Genomic DNA, 20,630 nt, shown 5'->3' with positions numbered 1-20,630 from the left:
TTCACACCTGAGGTGTCACTTAGTGTGGATGTGCGGGGTGGGGGCACTGTATCCAGTGGTCTCTGGACACATGATCTGCTTTGCAGTCTCCTGTTAAAGAAAAGTGCCTGACACTACCCTGCTGTCATACGTTCTTCTGTCTTGAATCCTTCTGCATACATTGGTGGCAGGTGGAGCCTGTCGGATTTTATCAATGTGTGTTTTTTCTTCTTTGTAAATGATTGATTTTTGATTGCAGTTTTATTTTATTTTTATTTATCTATTTTTTAAAACTAGGTTTATTCCCCCCTATTTTCTCCTGTAATCCTCACCCGAGGATATGTTTATTAACTTTAGAGAGAGGAAGGAAGGAAGGGAGGGGGAGAGAGAGAGAGAGTGAGAGAGAGAAAGACAGAGACAGAGACACATTGAAATATCAATTGACTGCCTCCAGTGTGCACTCCAACTAGAAATCGAACCCACAGCCCTTTGGTGTACGGGTTGATGCTCCAACCAACTGAGCCACCCGGCCAGAGCTAGGTTGCAAGTTTTAACTTTTGGTTTCTCTGGCATGTGTAGACCTATCCTTTAGTTACTTATTTACTTTTAAAAATCCTCACCTGAGGATATGCCCATTGATTTTAGAGATAGAGGAAGGGATATAGAGCGAAAGAGAGAGAAACATCTATGTGAGAAAAACATTGATTGGCTGCCTCCTGCATGTGCCCTGATTGAGGATTGAACCTGCAGCCTGTTGGTGTACGGGAAGATGCTCCAACCAACTGAGCCAACTGAGCCACCTGGCCAAGGCTCTTTAGTCATTTTTTAAAATTAAACCTCATATTTCTAGATAATTTCACATGCAGTTGTAAAATCATATACAGTATTCCCTCACTTATCGCGCGGGTATTACGTTTTAGGTGCCCCCACAATAGGTGAAAATCCGCGAAGTAGGAACCTTACATTTATTATAGTATTTATGTATATTTTAAGGCTTTATAAACCCTTCCCACACACTTATAAACTGTTCCCACTCCCTTATTAGCCTTCCCCACTCCCTTATTAACCTTTTCCACACTTTTATAAACACTACTTATGTTCTTAAACATATTCTACACTCTTAAACTTACGTAACTTTAACAACATATGTATACAGTACTGTAAAATCCTGTGATATAGTGAAAAATCCACGATAAAAAATTAAATATAATATTTTAAAAAATTCCGTGATACAGTGAGACCACGGTAAGTGAACTGCGATATAGAGAGGGACTACTGTACAGAGAGATATCATGTACCCTTTATCCAATTTCCCCCAATGGTAACATCTTGCAAATCTTAGTAAAATAATCACAATGGGGATATTGAGGTTGATAAAATCTACTGATCTTATTTAGATTTCCCCAGTTTTATTTGTATTCATTTGTGTATGTGTATGTGTATAGTTCTATGAAGTTTTATCACGTGTCGATTTGTGTATCTGTCACCACAAGGAATTAGTGTTGCTCTTTCATAGCCATACCCAGCTTCCTTCCACCATCCCCCCACTGCCCTCCCTCTCATCCCCTCCCTGCCCCCAGTATCTGAACTCTGGCAACCATTGATTGATTCAGGAATGTTATATAAATATAATCATATAGTATGTAACTTTTTGAGATGGGTTTTTTCTCCCACCCAGCATTAATCTACTTGAAATTCTGCTAAGTTATTGTGTGAATAATTTGTTTCTTTTCATTGCTGAGTAACATTCCACAGCAATTGGTTTTTATCTTCTAATTCATGTGTGTTTTCCTTGCGGTTTGATAGAATAGTTCTGTGGCTGTGGCTGATGTTGATTTAGAAGACAGAAAAAATAAATTGGATACTGTGCAGACTCTGAAAACCACAAAGACAAAACGGAAAAATTCAGCTCTATCACCGTCAGCTCAGAAGACCAAAAAGCTGAAAATTGAAGAAGAAACCAGCAAAGCCAGCAACTTCAAGAGTGAGAGCAATAGTACAGAGACACCATCCACAAGCACCTTGTGGGAAGGGGCCTGTAAGAAGGAGGAGAGTGAAGATGACTGTGTATCTGGTCAGTTGCCTTTAAAGAAAATGAAGACTGAAACATGTCCTCAGGGGCAGCCTGTCAGGTGTCTGTCAGATGCCAAAAATATTGCAGAGAAGATGGAAATGAACTGGGACATAGTACAGGTATGTGCAGCCTTTTTCTGTGTTTTAAGATGCCCAGAGGAATGAGAGTATTCTTAAAGTCTCAGGAGTTCAGCCACTTATTCCATCTTTAGTTTTGAAATTCAATTTATTTTATACATTGACTTGATTTTGTGAACCAGTTGATTATGATAATTCCTTAATAATTTTTCTGTTTATTTTTCTTCCATTTTTGATAGATTTTGCACATCAAGACCTAAATACTAATAAAACTTAATGCCTTTTGTGCTTTACTTTGAAAAATCTGCTTAGGTTTTGAGAAGAGTTACTGAAATTGCATTTCATTTGTTTTCTTCTCCAGGCTGACTTCTCTAAACTTTTCTGCTTACATGTACATTTTACTGAAACTTGTAGACTTTTTAAAAATAATTAATTATTTCGAATATGTAGTACTATATGTGTATGATACAAAATTCAGAAGGTACAGATCTTTGTATCCTAACTCTCATCTAGCCAATTATCTTTCCAGACAAGTGAGCCATGTTTCCAGTTCTTGTTAGTCATTCTATATCAGTTCATTTATGAGTAGTTGCCTGGTATTATGCTCTGTGGGCATATCATAATTTATTTACCAATTTCTCATTGCAGACTTACGTTTTGTCAAACTTTTACTCTGCTGAAACAATCCTTCCAAAAAATTCGCTATAAATAATTCCTTCTCAAGAGGAATAAATGTATCAGGATAAATTCTCATCAAAGTGTTTATGTATTGTAAATATTGGTAGGTGTGTCAAATTGCTCTTCCTCAGAGGTTATGCCATTGTACTTTCTCACTAGCAGTGGTTGAAAGTGCCTTTTCTCATCATTCATGCCAATGCAGTGAGTTACCAGCTCCTTGATCTTTGTGCATATCTCATTGAGCCTTGTAGACTATAAATGATAGAATGGTTTTAATTGGATTTTATTGATTTAATGAAATGATTATTTTATGATTGTCAGTTTATATATACATATATATATATTTTAATGTAGTCTTTAAATTTTATTTATTTATTTTTAACCACAGTAAGTAGTTTCCAAGTGACTGGAGAACATAATTTGATGCTGTATTTTAAACTATACATTATAATATAGATGTTTAATTTTCAGGATTTTATCACTAAGTGTGCTTAATTTACAGGTTTTATCTGAAAGAACTAATATCGAACCTTGGGTTTGTGCCAACATCATTCGTCTCTTTAATGATGATAACACAATTCCCTTTATTGTACGTTATCGGAAAGAGCTCATTAATAACCTCGATGCTGATTACTTGAGAGAAGTTCAACAAACCCTAGAGGAGCTATGGTAAGAAATGTGGGAAGAGATTAGCCTAGTGTAAGGGGAAACAGTGAGGAAGTGAACGACAATATATTTCAATGGCATGCCTCTTGCATGTCCCCAACCGGGACCCGTCCCACAGCCCAGGTATGTGCCTTGACCAGGAATCAAACCGATGACCCTTTGCTTGGTGGGACAATGCCCAACCCACTGAGCCACGCTGGTCAGGGCTGTGATGCTGAATTATTGTTGTCTGGATATAGTCCTCTTCTGACAGAGGAAGTCAGCTCTACTTTACTTATTGAGGGGTGTACAGGGTCCCTCTGCTGGTGTGTTCATGCATAGCTTGGGCATGTATCCGAAAGGTGGTTTACAGTGAAAGTATGTGTCTGAGAGTTTCAGTGTCATCTTCTCTCATAGAAACGGTTTGGTATGACAGAATTAGGACTGCCAGCAAGAGACTTAGGAAAATTTTGTCTAAATCTTCAATGACTTGCATAAAGCTGCCCTCTTGATACTGTAAAGATGCTAAATGTAAAGTTCTTTGGCAGTAGAGAGGTTGGTAGGAAATATGTATATTTTCTTTTTTTTAAAGGGAATGATCATTTTATATTAGGGGATTGTAAGTTTTGTGTGGTTATAGAATGGAAAGTACCCTTTAAAAATTATGCCTATGGACTTACTTTAATAACTCAGAAAGACAGATATAGAAACTATGAAGACTGTAAGACTCTGTATTACTCAGTAAAGTTTATGAAAACACTCTTCATCATTCATGCATTTATTGCATGTCTCCTATATGCCAGGTACCATGTTGTTAATGTGTGTGTTAAGTCTACAAAAAGAATCTGATTAAAATTGGATATAACACTGCCATTAAGCCATTCTAAAAGTATTGAGTTATTTTTATAAGAAGCCTAATAAGCTTCCTGTGATTTTGAAGAAACTTGCAGCTCACTAACTTTTCCACCCCTTTGCTGAAGGTTTTTTTTTTTTTTTTTTTTTTAAATGCCAGAAGGATTAAAATGCCTATTAAAATGCTTATATGTGGAGAGTTATAGTTTGTGGAGAACAAAATCAGTTATCCAGCCCAGAAGTATAAATGACTAACTAATCAAATGATCTCAGATTCAAATCTTCTAGGACCAGACTAGTATAATCAAATAGCAAGGGATAAGAGCTAGAGATCAAATCCTAAGAGGGGAAACTGGCCTCTACTCTTCTCCAGCAGCTTGCTGATATGCAGTGTTATCTACCCAGTTTGATGGATCTTTCTGTTTCTGAAAAGAACTTGGTAGTATGGGTTTCTATGTAAAAAACTTCAGAGCCAAACAAAGTCATCTATGGGTCATATCTGGAAGGCCAGTTTTACATTTTCTGTAGTAAGCTTTCTGAAGAAAACCCGAGAGTTTTGGGATCTGAAATAATGAAGTGTTAAAAACAAGCAAGGATAGTGTATTTAAAAATTTTTAAATATTCTAACAATATTTGGTTGTATGTATGGGATTATTATTATTACTACTACTACTACTACTATTATTATTATTTTGTCCTTTTTCTGTGAAAAACACTTCTGCAAGAGAGTTCCATGCTTGTATTAGTAGAGGAATGCTTTTTGAAGTAACTGGAGACATTAACCAGGGCTTAGATCTTTTTATATCAGGCAGAGATTTCTTTTTGGTAATGAGATAAGGTCTCTATTTTCTTCATAAACTCGGCATTTTCTCTATATTGATTTTTTAATCTGTTAATTGTTACTCATAAATGAGTAGTGAAATCAATTCAATAGGTCATTACCGCTTAAACAATGAAATAGAGAATAGAAAATATGAGTACAGTTTTATGCTAAAGGTAAATGTTTAATAAACGTTTATATATGTGTATGTAAACGTAAATATTATAATGTGTATATATAATTGAAACTTTTTATGAAACAACATTTACTATACAAACTGCATGCTTATATTTTCTATTTCATTTTTTAAATGGTAATGACTTACTAAATTGGTTCCACTAATACACACAGATACACACACATATATATGTATGTACCTACATACTCGTTTGCAAGGTAAAATATATTTCTTAGGGGTCACTATTAAAAAACTAAATTAAAGAGTATGATTATGGATAGTAAGAAAAGTTTTTTGTATTTTCTCTAAATGTGCCTCACCTTTTCCTTGTATGGAAGCCAATATGACATTGGTCTTTTGTCAAAATGACTCTAGTAGGCTTCATCCCCTGGGCTTGCAGGACTTTAAAAGGCATACAGGTTGTAATATAAGGACTACCTATCCTCCATCTTTAATTTGTAATTTTCTGCCTTCGGGTTTTATTCATAATTAGATTTAACTGTCTTTTCCAACATTTTTAATAATTTTTTTATCATCTCTCTGACTTTTGCCCATCATCTTAGCAATACCATTATTAGGCAGATCCTATAGATAGGAACAGGTAGATTGAGAAGCACTAAATATAACAATAGGATTGCATATTCACAGTGAAAAATTAATTATAAAGTGGTAGAACAACTGTGCCTTGCCTTGCTCCTACCCATGCATTGATTCCTGGAATCAGCTTTTCTCCGGGAAATCTTGGTTCTTTGTAGTGGAAAATGGTACAGTCAAACCTCAGTTCTTGAACATCTCCCATCTCAAACAGTTGGACTCTTGACCAAGTTGTTCGTAGAAAAAAATGTCTCGGTTGTCAAACAAAACTTTCATGCTGACAACTCTTTCATGTTGATATCTATATGATCAGTCATCATGATTCAGTTTTTGAACAAATTGCTTCATGAACACCCTTCTGAAACGAATTGTTTGAAAACCAAGGTTCCACTGTATTTAGAAACCAATTATGAGTGCCAGGTGTACTCATCCTGAGTATACATCCAATAACAATGAGTACACCTGTCACCCGTAAGTTGGTGTCTGAGTACTGTTCTCCTGATATCAGGACTGGGGTAGGGAAATAAAAGATGAGCCTGGAGTATCTTGTGCCAGAGAATAAGAAATTGCTCAAAGAATGATGGAGAGAGGTCAAAAGGACACAGAATCTAGCTTGAAGGGGTTACTTCCAGCCAAATCTAGAACAGTTTGAACATTAAAAGAAATGAAAATGATAGCAATGGGTTATAATCACTAAAAAAATAAAAAATCATGAGTCTATAGCGATATAAATAAATTAATGAATAAATTGAAAGTTTATTGAGGAATGGGATAATCAAAGTACTTTACTACCAAATAATTACAAAGGGAATAAAGAATACCTGTATTATGGATAAACCCAGATACTACCTTACCAAATGATTTAAGTTAATTAGTAGTAGGACAAATATAAATCATTGTGACACCTGTTTGTCACATTGGATGCAGTAAGAAGAACAGAGCATCACTTTTGTGATATTCTTGCTAAAGACTTATCATCTGAATCAAATTGTGAGTAAACATTAGAGAAACCCAAACTTTGGGACATTCTACAAAATAACTGGCTTGAATCAAGCCTTTTAAATCAAGGCTTTGAAGTGAAAAAGAGATTGAAATACTGTTTCAGCTTGAAGGACACTATAGATACATGGCAATTACGTGCAACCCATGATTCTTAACTGAATTCGCTATGAAGAACATTGTTCAGACAGTTGGTGAAATTTAAATGAAGTCTGAAATCTGAGGATTAGATGACAGCAACATCAATATCAATTAACTGGTTTTAATGGTTATATTGTTATGTAGGACAAGATTCTTATTTCTAGAAAGTGTACATTAAAATACTTGACTGTAATGGTAGCTTATTTTCAAATGGTTCAGAGGGGACAAAAAGTTCTTTTTACCTGCAGCTTTTCTGTAAGTTGGAGATGCTTCAGAGAGAAAATTTTGACATACGGTCTTGTATATTACCAAAGTTTTTCTTTTCAGGACTGTTGCAAAGAAGGTTCGTAGTACAATCCAGAAAATTAAGAAGGAGGGAAAGATGTCTGAATGCTTGTTAAGAGCCTTGCTGGACTGTAAAACTTTTGAAGAACTAGAACACGTGGTAAGGAGCCCTTTTTATCTTTGAATGTAAACCGATTATGATTTAGGTTTGTTTATAGTTAAAGAAGACCTGGAAATAAAAAGCTAAAACCATCAGTCATTGATATTAATTCAACAAAAGACATATTCTTTATTCAATAACTATCATATGCATATTTGTGCTAGGCACTTGCATTTACAAAAGTGAATAATATGTAGTCCTTGTCTTCAAGGAATTCCCAGTCAAATAGGGAGAAAGGATTATTGCACTGTGAAGCTTAAGGGGGAATCCAGAGCTGAAGGCCTAGTTGTGAGTGTGTTCAGCATGTAGTTGATATTTGAAACCATGAGAATGGGAGATTTCACTCAAGGAGAGTTGGTAGGGTAGGCAGGTCAGGGTAGACCACTGAGGGACACCGACCTTTGAAGTGTGGGCGGAGGAAGGGAGACTGTAAGGAAGAGACGTGGAAGGAACACGTGACGTGTGAGGAGAATCAGATGGTACCATCAAAGACTAGGAAAAGGAGTTTTAGAAGGAGGTGACAATTAACAGTTAAGTAATTAAGTGTAGCAGAGAGGCTTGGCAAGATAAGGAGCGAAAAGGTATATCTGGCAACTCGGGGATCATGGTGGACGTCTCTGATATCACCTTCAGCCAGATGAGGGCAGGCTGAGGAGCGAAGATGGATCAAGAAGTGGAAGCATTGAGTGCTGACAGGTTTTTAAAGAGCTTGCTTTTGTCAAGAGGACCTCTTAAAGTTCTTGCAGTTCAGGCACTGAGTGTTTTAAATGAGCGAGTCCAAACAAAAAAACTAATTTTAAGTATATATAAAATCGTAATGAGTCAGATAAGGAACAACCGTCTTTATACAGCCAGTATTACCTGGTTAGTATTAATTTGGCTCCAATGGAAGACGAAAGGGTTGACGTAGGAGGTCTTTAGGGTTCTCACCATGTCCTCTAATTGTGTCCCAATTTTAACTTTTGCTTTTTAAAACTAAAAATGTGGTATATTTTCTGACGTTTTCTTTTTCTAGTCAGCTCCATATAAAACTGGGAGCAAAGGCACCAAAGCCCAGAGAGCAAGGCAGTTGGGATTAGAAGAAGCAGCCAGGACACTGCTTGAGAATCCAGGAGCACTCAATCTGCTGTCTTATGTTCAATCCACTGTAAAAGGTACCTGCTTTACCTAAAGAGACAAGCCCTGTTTCTCTTTAAATTTGAAAATATATGTTAAAAATTTTGTTTCATGAAGTAATGACTGTCCAAAAAATATATACCATATAAAGAACAAAGAATTCTCACAAGATAAATCCCAATATACCTCTTGCTTAGCCATTCAGTTTTCCTCTTTTGATGAAGTATCTGTTCTAGACTTTCACCCCTGTTTTAGTGTGTTTCTCTTTTTTCTTATTAATTTATAAGCATTTTAAGGTATTCTTTAAAATGAGTTACAAATCTTTTCTCCCAGTTTATTACTTCTCTTTTTACTTTCTGTATGCTGTATCTTGGAAAATAGAAGAAGGCCTTATGTAGTTTTATTATCGTTAATATATCAATCTTTGCAATGTATTGATCTTTACTTTTAAGATAAGTGCTTTTTTGCTTTTTAAAGAAATCCCTTTACATCCTAAAGTTATAAGGGTAATTATGATTCTTCACATTATAAAGATTCTCCTATTTGTCTTTTAAAACTTTTATCCCATTTCTAAAAATGCATTTAATTATAAAGTCATATCTACTCTTTAGAAAGAATTTCCAGTTTTGACGTACATGAAGTACATATTAAATGAAGTCCTATTCTCACACTCCTGCTCTCCAGGAGTAAAGAGTTTGTCTTCTTCTGAAAGTTACCTCCCTGTCCTTTTGTGTGTGTGTGCACAAGAGAGAGGAATGGAGTAAGGCAGAGCTTTTTTCTGAGAAGAACCCAAGGAAAGTGATAACTGATTCACATCAAGATGCACTGCTTTCATTGTCAGCATGAGGGCCTTAGAGTGAGAGCTTGTTGAATAAGAGGGACCTTTTCAGGAGTGCTGGTAGGGTTTAATGGGGAGAGGAAGGTTCATTCTGGTTTCTTTTGGCCTGTTCATTCTTTAGGCTAGGAAACAGGAGAGTCTGTAGGGGGCAGTATGTGATTACAAAACCTATCATATATATGCAACTGGAGAGAATCACAGTGAGTTTGTGATGAAAAAAGTTGAGTCTGTGTGTCTGTAAAAATGCATATATCTTCGTATACAAATACACGCATCTCAATATCTGTTTTGAAAAAGAATAATAAAAAGGAAAAGCAGATTAGTATTATTTGAGTATAGAGATGGGTTGAAATGAGTAAAATTCAAGTTTATTTTTTTAAATGTGTATTTTTAGTTATATTTTTAAATGATTGCCACATTTAATAGTTTAATAGCTGAGATGCTATAGCCATGTATTAAGATTGGCCACAGTGGGAATTACCTATGCCCAGTTATGATACGTTTTAATAAAATTGAATGTTGAAGCTTTTAGAATGTTAGATGCATACGGGTTTATTGCTTATTTCATTTTTCCTCTTATGGTTGATTTCCTTTCATTCTACTTCGTACCTCCTGTGCTACAAATTTTCCTTAGTTCACTCATACTGAGTTCCTACTGGGTAGGTTTGATAACCATATCTCTCTTAATTGTCATACATGGTGATGCTTCTAGACTACATGTGATGATGGGTACTGGGTGATACTTCTGATAATGAGAATCATTCAGAGCCCAGCACAGTTACAGTAGTACTGACATATATATCAGGACTTTCTGTTTGCTTTACTCCCTCTTTCTGATCACAAATGTAGAAGAATTATAATTAATTCTGAACAATCTAGATACTGCTATTTAAAGTTTGCCTAGAATGTTCCCGCCTTTTTTGGGTCCCCTCATTCTTTCTTTCTTTATTTTTATCCTGATCTGAGGACATGCCTATTGATTTTAGAGAGAGAGGAAGGAAGGGAGAAAGAGAGGGGTGGAGAGAAACATTGATGTGACAGAGTAAAATCAATCAGTTGCCTCTTGTACTGTGTGCCCCAAAAGGAGACTGAGTCAGCAATGCAGGCATGTGCCCTGACTGGGAATCAAACCACAACCCTTTGGCTTACAGGATTATGCTTCAACCAACTGAGCCACACTGGCCAGGGCTGTCCCTTCATTCTTTATATTACACACATACTCATGATCACCCTCAACTTATTAACATTCTTCTTTTTCCTGGAAGATACTTCTCTGCTCTCTTTATTTTAGTGCCTTTTAAATAACTTCTCCAAACACATCAAGAGAGATGGAATTCAGTCTTTAAAAAAAAAAAATTGTATCTTATCGTTATTATAGTTGTCCTCGCTTTTTCTCCCTTTGCCTACCTCCACCCAGCCACCAACGCCTCCTTCAGGCAATCCCCAAACTGATGTCTCCTCCATGGTCACGCATGTGTGCTCTTTGGCTAATCCCTTCACCCTCTTTCATTTAGTCCACCCCTCTTCCCTTGGGCAGCTGTCAGTCTGTTCCATGTAACTGTGCTTCTGTTTCTATTTTGTTCATATTACTATTTTTCTAAAGCAGCATTTTCATCATTGTCATTATTCTTCAAGGAAATATTCAAGAAACCAGGTATTTTCATCGTTTTTTTTTTTTACCCCAATAGAACATACAACTTAATTTTCTTACTTGCCACTGACCAACAAGAATTTAATTTGAATAAAAAAACACTATGCCATGAATGGATTATATCCTAGAAAATCTAGAATATTCCTACATTGTAGACAAGGGGAGTAGCTGATTGTTCTGTTGTGTTTAAGAAGAGATGGCCTTAGTGCAGATAAAGTGAAAAGAAATGTTGCCCTTCAGTTTTTGTTACAGTTGTGGAGGTTTGAAGAATCTACAGCTGGAAAGCTTCTACTATAAGACAAAGGATATGATTTTCTGGTTCTGTGGATTTTATTTACACCTATTTCATTAAGGTGCTAACCTCTTAGAACTCCTCTTATCCTTGGTTGTATTAAGCTCCCCCAAATGAATTCTCTTTGATGGGGGAAGGTACTTTTTCAAAATAAGACTTTTCAGTCCTTTCCCTAGTTGGACTGAGCCAGGGTATGTAATTTGGATGAGCTTTTTGGATGTCTGATAATTTCTACTTCCCGTTGAGAACTACTGCTCTAGCCATAGCAAAGGGCACCACCTCAGTGGTGTTTTTTGTTTTTAACTTTTTTCAATTCCAGATTATATTCGATACTATTTTATATTAGTTTCAGGTGTCCAGCATAGTGGTTAGATGAACAGCTCCATAATGAGTCTTATTTTGTGCTTATTAGATATGAGAAATTAAAATGAATCATTGAAAATATGAATAAATGCCTCATAAGCCAAAATAGGAATATTAATAAAATTAATTATGAAGGAGAATTTTTGTAACTAGAATGAAAGTATGCCTTGGGATATGACTCAATTAATATATATTTTCCATTACATGCTTAATCTTCATAAATACTAAATGAGGTAGGGATTAGTCTACTTTTATAGGAAACTGAGGCACAGAGAGGTCAAGTAACTTGCCCAGAGTCAAACATTTGGTAAATGGTGGAATGAGGATTAGACCAGACAGCTGCTTCCAGAGCTGCATTTTTCACCACTAGGTTATATGGTATGTGAAGGTCCTCTGTTACTGCTTTTGAGGACTTGTTTTGTTGGAGAGGGAAGCTAGTCACTGCTATGATACTTTTCTGTCTTATCAGGTTAGGGTTTTTATTTTGATTGGAATAAATGTATTGTGATTTAATAATAGACTTAAAAACCAATCTATAGTTTTCCCTTTTATTTAAAGGGCTTTCAGCACTCCAGGACATTGAAATGGGAGTGCAGCACATTTTAGCAGACATGATTGCTAAAGACAGAGAAACACTTGACTTCATAAGGAAATTGTGAGTAACTCTTTATAGATGTATGCTGTTAAGGGCTGCATGGTTAGTGCTAAGACCAGTGTTCATTAAAAACTTTATTTTCAGACATTTTCTTAAGTAGCAGAATGCTTCAAACAACAGAACCCTAATATATAACAGAGATAAAAGTTGTCGTCGGCAGCCGTCCGTCTCGAGAGACGATGGTGTAGCTTCTTAAGAGTCTATCTGCACCGCCAAGAATGGCTGTGCAGTCCAACTCAGGAGTGACACGGTATCTGTCTCCTCCCGTGTTGAATCGACATCTTGTGATGACACTGGAGTGTCCTCTCCAGTGAAGCTGAAGCTACAGAGCCTGGGCAGGGTGATATGGAGGGTCTGCTGTTGCCCATGCAGCAGACCCCCCCCCTCTTCGCAGCTGAAGGGTCCAAGGGAAAGACGGAGTCAATACAGCTTGGCTTCAGGTGCGCCGCAGGAGTTGCCGGTGTTGACTACAACGTCGAACCGCCTTAGGGACTCCGGCTCCGGATTTTCTGTCGGGGTTTACTCCCTTAGCCTTTCCCCTGAAGAGGTATGCCGCAAGGCAGCGGAGGTTTTTTGGAGTCAGAGTTTTCCTTCTCTGATGTGCCCTGACTGGAAGATCGAACCAGCGACACTTAGCTCGCTGGCCGACGCTCAATCCACTGAGCCAAACCAGCCAGGGCCTAACAGAGATAAAAGTAAAGTTGCCTTATTTGAATTCTGAGCAGGGAACATGGAACTCCACCTGCTCTTCCTCCGTACACTGAAGCAGTTCAGTGGAGGGCTCTAAGGAACCAGGTTAAAAACCACTGGACTACACTGGAAATATACTAGAGAGAGATTCATGTTCATTTTGAGTTGGTAGCATTGTTTTTTAAACATATTGTGATGTATGTACTTAATTTTATAATATCTCCTTCCTGGTGTTAACCAGTGATTAGGGTAACCAGAATATTTCATGTCAGATATGGCTGAAAGTACTGATCTCAAAATGAATTTTAGCTAATAGAGAGCAGCTTACCCAGGATATCACAGTCCTAGTTTGTAAGAGGTTTTGAAAAACCTTTGACCTAGACCCTGCTTGGGCTTATGGATTTCATGCCTCATTAAAATAGATAATAATTTTAAACCTATTTTTCATGTGCTGTCCTTCTTCTTCTGTTATTTAGCAGAAGAGAGGACAGAGGTCTGCTCTTCCTTTCTCCGCACATCACTAGCTGTGTGAGCTGACAGCGAAGGGGAAAGGTGGATATGAACCAGCTGACTGCTCTTGCTAGTCAGGGTTTTGTTCAATCAAGGAGAGACCTTGCTATTTTTAGTGGCCCTAGCAGGAATTAGTTGAAGTAGGAGAAATTCCCAGGTTCTTAAGTGTGTTTTTACAGAAAATTATACTGCAGAAATTTGGTTCAGTTTTATACATTGCCATTGGAAGCTGTTCTGACACATTTTTTGTTTTTTCTATTTTTAGCTTTTAATTGGTTTGGACTGGCTTACTTGGTGGTTAGAGAAGGATGATATCTATACCAGAGTTACTGGTCTGATGCCTTGTAGATAGACTATATTACTGAAGATGTTATCTGAACTTATTTAGGCATTTTTATGGGAGGATTAGGTTGATACAGAAATAAACATGTAGGACTTACGCTAGCATGAATAGGCAGAGTCCTCTTTTAATGGGTCAATAATATTTTTATAATTGGGCATCATTTTAAAAAATTATATTTGGTAGAGGCTTATCTTTTTCACTAACCTATTCCATATAACATGTTTCTTTACTATACATATTAATAACAACTTGTTTTTAAAAAAAAACATTTGTGTATTTGAACAGGTGCCAAAATAGATATATTGCTATTCAGTCGTCTTTGGCAAAAGTCTCTTCAAAAAAAGTAAATGAGAAAGATGTTAATAAGTTTCATCTCTACCAGAATTTTTCATGCAACATAAGAAACATCCAACATCATCAGGTAAGTAAGGAAATTACTTGTGCATGCTGGTGGTAGTAATAATGGTAATACTTTGGATTTGCCTAGTACTTGACTTACTAAAGAATTAAAGTTAAGTTTAAGTCAAATATTTTCTTCTGTCTTCATATAAATTTGTATAATATTGTCATATCCCTTCCATTTCATTAACGGGGAACTCAAGACCCAGAGAAATTAGTAGGTAACACCAAGAATTATTAGCATAGCTGGCAATATAACACCTCAGGTATCTTGACTTTCTGACCAGGGACCTTTCTTATTAGACTCTGCTTACAAGTATGCTTGGATTTAAGCTTCATTTCCTGAATCTCATCAATGGTCTGAAATCTGTTCCCTCTCAGAAGATGATTTTAGTTTTGGGAAAAGCCAGAGTTGCAGGGCACCAATCTGGACTTTAGAGGGGTTGAGTCACCTGGGCGATATCATGTTTTGCCAAAAAACTCTGCGTCAACATGATGCGTGAGCAGGTGCGTTGTTGTGATGAAGCTGCCAATCACCAGCTGCCCATAGCTGTGGACGTCTGAATCGTCTGAATAGTTTCAGTGGAGGAATGTTCAGGCTTAACACAAAATCTGATGCAGATTTGTTGCTCTACTCACTCAGTCATTTTGAATGGGATAGCCACACAATACACATGCTCACTCAATGGCGTCTACTGCCCCCACTGACTAGTACAGTGGAGTCGTCATTATTTGTGCATGCATGCACATTCTAGTCCACTCTCCCTGGCTCTCAGGTTATATCAACGTCTCACAAACCATTCTTATTGTATTAACAATGGTTGGATTTTTTCTGGATAGACTGCATATGTACATCTCTCACTCTATTCAAGATTCTCTGGCTTTGGCTTTTGACAGTTTGATTTCAATGTCTCTAGCTGTGGATATCTTTCAGTTTATCTTGGAGTTCATTGTAATTCTTGGATGTGTAGATCATGTTTCTCATCAAAATCGAAAATATTTTGGCCGTTGTTTCTTAAAATATTTTTCCTGTTCCTTTCTCTTCTTCTCTGGGTCTTCCACTGTGTGTATGGAGGTATGCTTGATTGTGCCCCACAGTTCTCTTAGGCTCTATTCATGTCTTTCTTTTTTTTCCAGATTCTATCTCAATTGACTAGTCTTCATGTTTGCTGATTCTTTCCCCTGCTTGCTCCATTTTGATATTGAACCTCTAGTGAATTTTTTATCTCCATCGTTGTATTTTTCAGCTCCTAGAATTCCTGCTTGCTTCTCTTTTATAATTTCCAACACTTTATTGATATTCTTTATTTGTTGAGACAGTGTTCTCCTGGTCTTCTTTTTATTTCTATGATTTTCTTTTATCTGAACATATTTAAGACAGTTGGTTTAAAGTCTATCTTGTAAGTCCAGTTCTGCTTCCTCAAGGACAGATTCTGTTCATTTTGTTTTTTCCTGCAAATGGGTATACTTTCTAGCTTCTTTGCATACCTTGTACATTTTTTTGTTGTTAAAAGCTGGACATTTTGAATGTTGTAAGTTCGTATTACTGAAAATCAGATTTTCCTCCCTCTTTAGGGTTTGTTGTTGCTGTTGTGAGTTTGTTTGTTTAGTTGCTTCTAAACTATTTTTGTAAAGTCTGTATTATTTGTTGTGTTTGATCACTGAAGTCTCTGTTCCTTTAGCTTAGTGGAGAAGTAATTATCTGGCAGAGACACCCCTAGATGCCAGGAGCCAAGACAAGAAACAAACTTTCCCAGTCCTTGCAGATTGGCCCTGTGTTGAAGCACTCTGAATGCTTGGTGGGCTGTTTACAACTCTGCCTTAGCTTTCACGTCTTCTTTGCCTGGAGCCCTAAGGTCAGTCAGAGGTGAAAGCTTAAGTTCTTCTCAGGTCTTTTCAGAGTACATGTTTAGTCCTTAGTGTGCATGTGGCCTTGTAGATTTCCTAATATATGAAGGAACTTTAAAAAGCGCCTTTGCCTTCAAGTATCTCTTGTTTCCCAGCCTCTTCCTTCCCAGGCTTTTTGGTTGCTCTCACTGTAATTCCTTATTTCCAACGGTTATTCCTTACTTCTTGAGACTGCAGCTAATTCATTTGCCTCTAAATACTTATAACAAGTGCAACCCAGGAAGCTGCTTCTGTCCCATGGAAACTCTGACACAGACAAAACAAAGGCAAGCCCTAGAGCTAGTTCTGCAGGGAACCACCATACAGAGTGAAACTCACATTTCTGGTAACTAAATGAATAATAAATTGATATAGCTCTAGGTTGAATAACCATCGGATTTGTTTTATAAATGTTGACTGGTTAAATTGATCATTTATATATTTTGTGGATTAACCTCTTTGTCATATATGTTTGTACTCAGATTCTAGCAATTAACCGTGGAGAAAATTTGAAGATACTGACAGTCAAGGTCAACATTCCTGATGGAGTTAAGAATGAATTCTGTAGGTGGTGCATCCAAAACAGGTCTGTTTATAGACTTCTATAGAATTTCCTTTCTTTTGTTTCTAAAATACCATACTGAGATCTATATGTACTAATGAGGAAAAATGTTCATTATGTAAAAGAGAAACTAACAATGACAAACAATGGATATAGTATTTTTACATTAAAAAAATAAGTATTATGTTGTATATGTTTAAATTGAAAACAACTGGGAGGTGCTTTTACTTTAATACTTTTTCTATAAAGAGCATGTTTATTCTTGTGAAAAAATAAAGAAATGCATACTGCACATAACAGATCAGAAATGTTTTGTTAAGGATAATTGAAACAGATTTAATTTATTAGATATTACAATTTAATTCTCTAAACATACTGTATATAGTTTACTTAAAATATTTTGCACATTAAGGATGATTGAAACAAACATTAAATTTATTGGATATTTCAGAGACTTTCAAACTTATATAACTTTTTATTATGCTTTTTTATTTGTTATGGGAACCTTTAAAAATGCACCACATGGTTGTATGGCAGTTTTAACTTTTAGTTTTACTTTTTAGAATATGTTTGATCCTCATAAGAGTCTAGTTGGTTAGTTGGTAGAGCAGATTTGTAGCTGCCATTTGACAAATGAGAGAATTGATGCAAAGAGGTAAAGTGGATTGACCAGCAGTAAGGAGATGTAGATTTTGGGTATGCTCATCGCCAGCTAGTTCTGTGTGACCTTAGGTTAGAGAGATTGTTGGAAATGCTACTGAAGAATAGAATGAATTGTGCTTTGAGAAGAACAAGTGCTGTGTACTTTGGGTATCAGCTGTCTCACCCAATATAGTTCTTGCATCAATTCATTGGAAGCCAGTTTGCCAAATTCAATTCCATGAATGATCAGCTTGTTGAATGGCCAAATGAGGACCCGTCAAGTAAAGCAAACATCTGAATTTTCATCACTAGGTAAATTGCTTAAGTCAGTTATGTTATATCTATACAATGGAATTTTGTGCAGCTGTTGGACAAAATTGAGGTAGAGCTAAAGTTGAGATATAAACATGTCATATTAGGTTAAAAAGACAACTATAATTTGTGTTCATAGTATGATCTCATTATTGGCAAAAATATTTCTATGTATGTGTAGAAAAATGTCTGAAGAGATACAAATGGTCTACTCCTTAGCTCTATGTGAAATTTTAACTTTCTGTTGTATATTCTTTTGTGTAGTTGTAATTTTTTAAATCAATGCTTATTTCTTTATAAAGAAATAACTTCTATTAAAAAAAATACCTAAATGAAATCCTAGATTTAAAAAATTGTATTAAGAAATCAGATCATTTTAATTTAAGATATGATAAAACTTTAAGACAGTGTCATAGAAAGAGCAGAATCCTAAGTGGCTGTCTCTGAGTTTGAATTCCAGTTATATTCCTTCCTACCATTGTGACTGTGAGCATGTTTCTTAATTTTTTTTTCTCAGTTTCATTATCTTTAAAATGATGAGTAATACTGTTCTCATAGATTTGAGAGTGTTAAGTGATATTCCATGTAATTGTGTAGCCTTTGATGGTATCTGTTATTACAAGTGGTGGGTTTATTTTGCTCATTTTCTTTTTAGGAACATTTTTTATAAATTGATCACAGTAAATTGAGGACAACGTCTAGCTTATTTTCCTATGATTACTTGTAATACTCAGTATCAGAGTCTGTCTTCAGTAGTTAAAGATATATTAGTTATGCTTTTAATCTGTTTTATTTACAGCAAGTAAATGTCAAGGAATAGTTTTCCTTGGAATGATTTTGTTGGCTTTTCTGGGCTTATCTCTATTTTATTCTCGATTGAATAATTGGTGATAATATTTAACCTATACTGTAATACTTTACACTACTGTGGTGTAGTGATATAATTTTCAGTCATATCGTACAAGTTTCTCTTCATATAGATAATTGAAGAAACATTTTTATGGGAACTAAAGAAATGAAACAAAAGCTGGTTGAAGTACTTTTCTCAGACTAAAGAACCATTATCAAGAATTTTTTTTAAAACTCATTTGAATGACTAAAGATGATTGCTTGAGTCTTTTCTAATTCGTTTTTTTTTTTTGAAGATTTTATTTATATTTAAAGAGAGGGAATGAAAGGAGAAAGAAAGGGAGAGGAATATCAATGTGTGAGAGAAACATCAATTGGTTGCCTCTTGCATGCCCTCAACAGGGGACCTGGTCCGCAACATAGGCATGTGCCCTCGCCAAGAGTGAAACCCTTGACCTTCTGCTTTGTAGGATGACACCCAACCCACTGAGCCAAACCAGTCAGGGTTCCTTTTTTCTTTTAATCCTCACCTGTGGATATGTTTATTGATTGTGTATGTGTATGAGAGAGAGATCAATTGGTTCCCTCCCATATGCGCCTCACCACCTAGGTATGTGTCCTGGCTGGGAATCGAACCCACAGTCTTTTGGTGTATGGGATGATGTTCAACCGACTGAGCTACTTGGCCAGGGTTCCTGGTCTTTTTTCTTTTAAACTTTCTTTGTGCCTGTTCTCTCACCTCCACCTCTTCCATGTACTTACCCAATCAGGATATGTGCTAGATGTTGGAAATCCACTTGTAAATCAGATCAATATACCGACAGCCTTTGGTGACAATGTCCTTTAATGAAAAAGACATTGAGCAAGTGGTTAGGACTATGTAGAGGTTACAGTGTGTCATAAAGGTTTGTAACAAGGAACCTTAACAGCTGGGTGCCTATGCAGGTCAAAGACAAGAGGGAGAGGAAGCAAAAAGAAATGAGGATTGAGATGTAGGCTTGGGACAGATCATGTCTAGCTTTCTTAGTCATGCTAAGGATTTTTTTCTTTATCTCAAGGGTGATGGAAAACCAGTTAAGGGTTTAAACAGAGGTATGTCATGATCAGTTTGAATTTTAAAAGATCATTATGGCTGTGATATAGAAAACAATGGAAAAGATCTAAGAGGAAATGTGGAGGCAAGAGACGATGGTGACTTGGAGTAGGTGGTAGCAATAGAAAATAGGTACACCTTGAACGGGTGTAAGTAAGGCATCCTCGAGGAAGAAATAGACCCATAGTGCTCTGTTCCAAGGAGCGGGGCTGGGAGAAGGGAGCAGAGCCGTCACACCAAAGAAGGATCTTGAAGTTTAAAGAAGGTTATTGGTGCTTCCAGAGACATTGGGTAGGTGATATTAAGGGTTTCTGTTTTTTTCCTACAAGCAAAGAGGAAAGGTTGGTTTGCACTTAAAGAGAATGACCCGAGCAGACATCAGACACATTTTTTAAAAATCATTTCATTAGGGTCTTCTAGCCTCAAAAGACTATCTTCCTAGCATTTTGTTCCATAACCCAGGACTGCCCAAGCTACAGAGCACAGTGTAGTGTGTAAGACTCTTATTATCTGCCATGTTTTCTAGCTTATCTGTCTAAACCACCGCTGTCCCCTGAATCCTGATATTTTATGCCATTTTATGCCCTATGGTTTCTTCCCAGAATATTTTTATCCTTTGTCTTGCTTTCTAAACCACGATTTAAAAACAAATTGAATTTATTGGGTTGACATTGGTTAATAAAATTGTAGAGGTTCCAGGGGTGCAATTCTGTAATTTATCATCTGTGTATTGTATTGTGTGTTCACCACTCTAAGTCAAGTTTCTTTCCATCACTATTTATCCCTCCTTTGCCATCTCCTACCTCCCCCTATTCCCGTTTCCATGTCTGTGGGATTTCTTTTTTTGTTTGTTTGTTTAATCCCTTCACCTTTTTCACCTAGCCACTCTACATCCTCCCCTCTAATAGCTGTCAGTCTGTTATCTGTATTTATGAGTCTGTTTCTA

At 36.4% G+C, this 20,630-nt stretch overlaps 1 protein-coding gene across 3 annotated transcripts in view; it reads left to right on the top strand.

Moving 5' to 3' along the window:
* SRBD1 (S1 RNA binding domain 1) overlaps positions 1-20,630 on the top strand; it is a 206,565-nt gene that overhangs the window by 13,882 nt on the left and 172,053 nt on the right. For all 3 annotated transcript variants that reach the window (XM_090281240.1, XM_090281239.1, XM_090281238.1), the window contains exons 4-10: positions 1,786-2,172; positions 3,311-3,477; positions 7,365-7,482; positions 8,498-8,636; positions 12,301-12,397; positions 14,226-14,361; positions 16,709-16,812. In XM_090281240.1, the coding sequence (XP_090137366.1) occupies positions 1,786-2,172; positions 3,311-3,477; positions 7,365-7,482; positions 8,498-8,636; positions 12,301-12,397; positions 14,226-14,361; positions 16,709-16,812 (1,148 nt within the window). The remainder of the gene's footprint in view (positions 1-1,785; positions 2,173-3,310; positions 3,478-7,364; positions 7,483-8,497; positions 8,637-12,300; positions 12,398-14,225; positions 14,362-16,708; positions 16,813-20,630) is intronic.

The sequence above is a fragment of the Furipterus horrens genome, unplaced genomic scaffold (assembly GCF_987537825.1).
Source record: "Furipterus horrens unplaced genomic scaffold, mFurHor1.1.pri manual_scaffold_6, whole genome shotgun sequence".
Taxonomy (NCBI): domain Eukaryota; kingdom Metazoa; phylum Chordata; class Mammalia; order Chiroptera; family Furipteridae; genus Furipterus; species Furipterus horrens.
The sequence above is the reverse complement of the archived record's forward strand: the minus strand, read 5'-3'. Positions and strand labels throughout refer to the sequence as shown.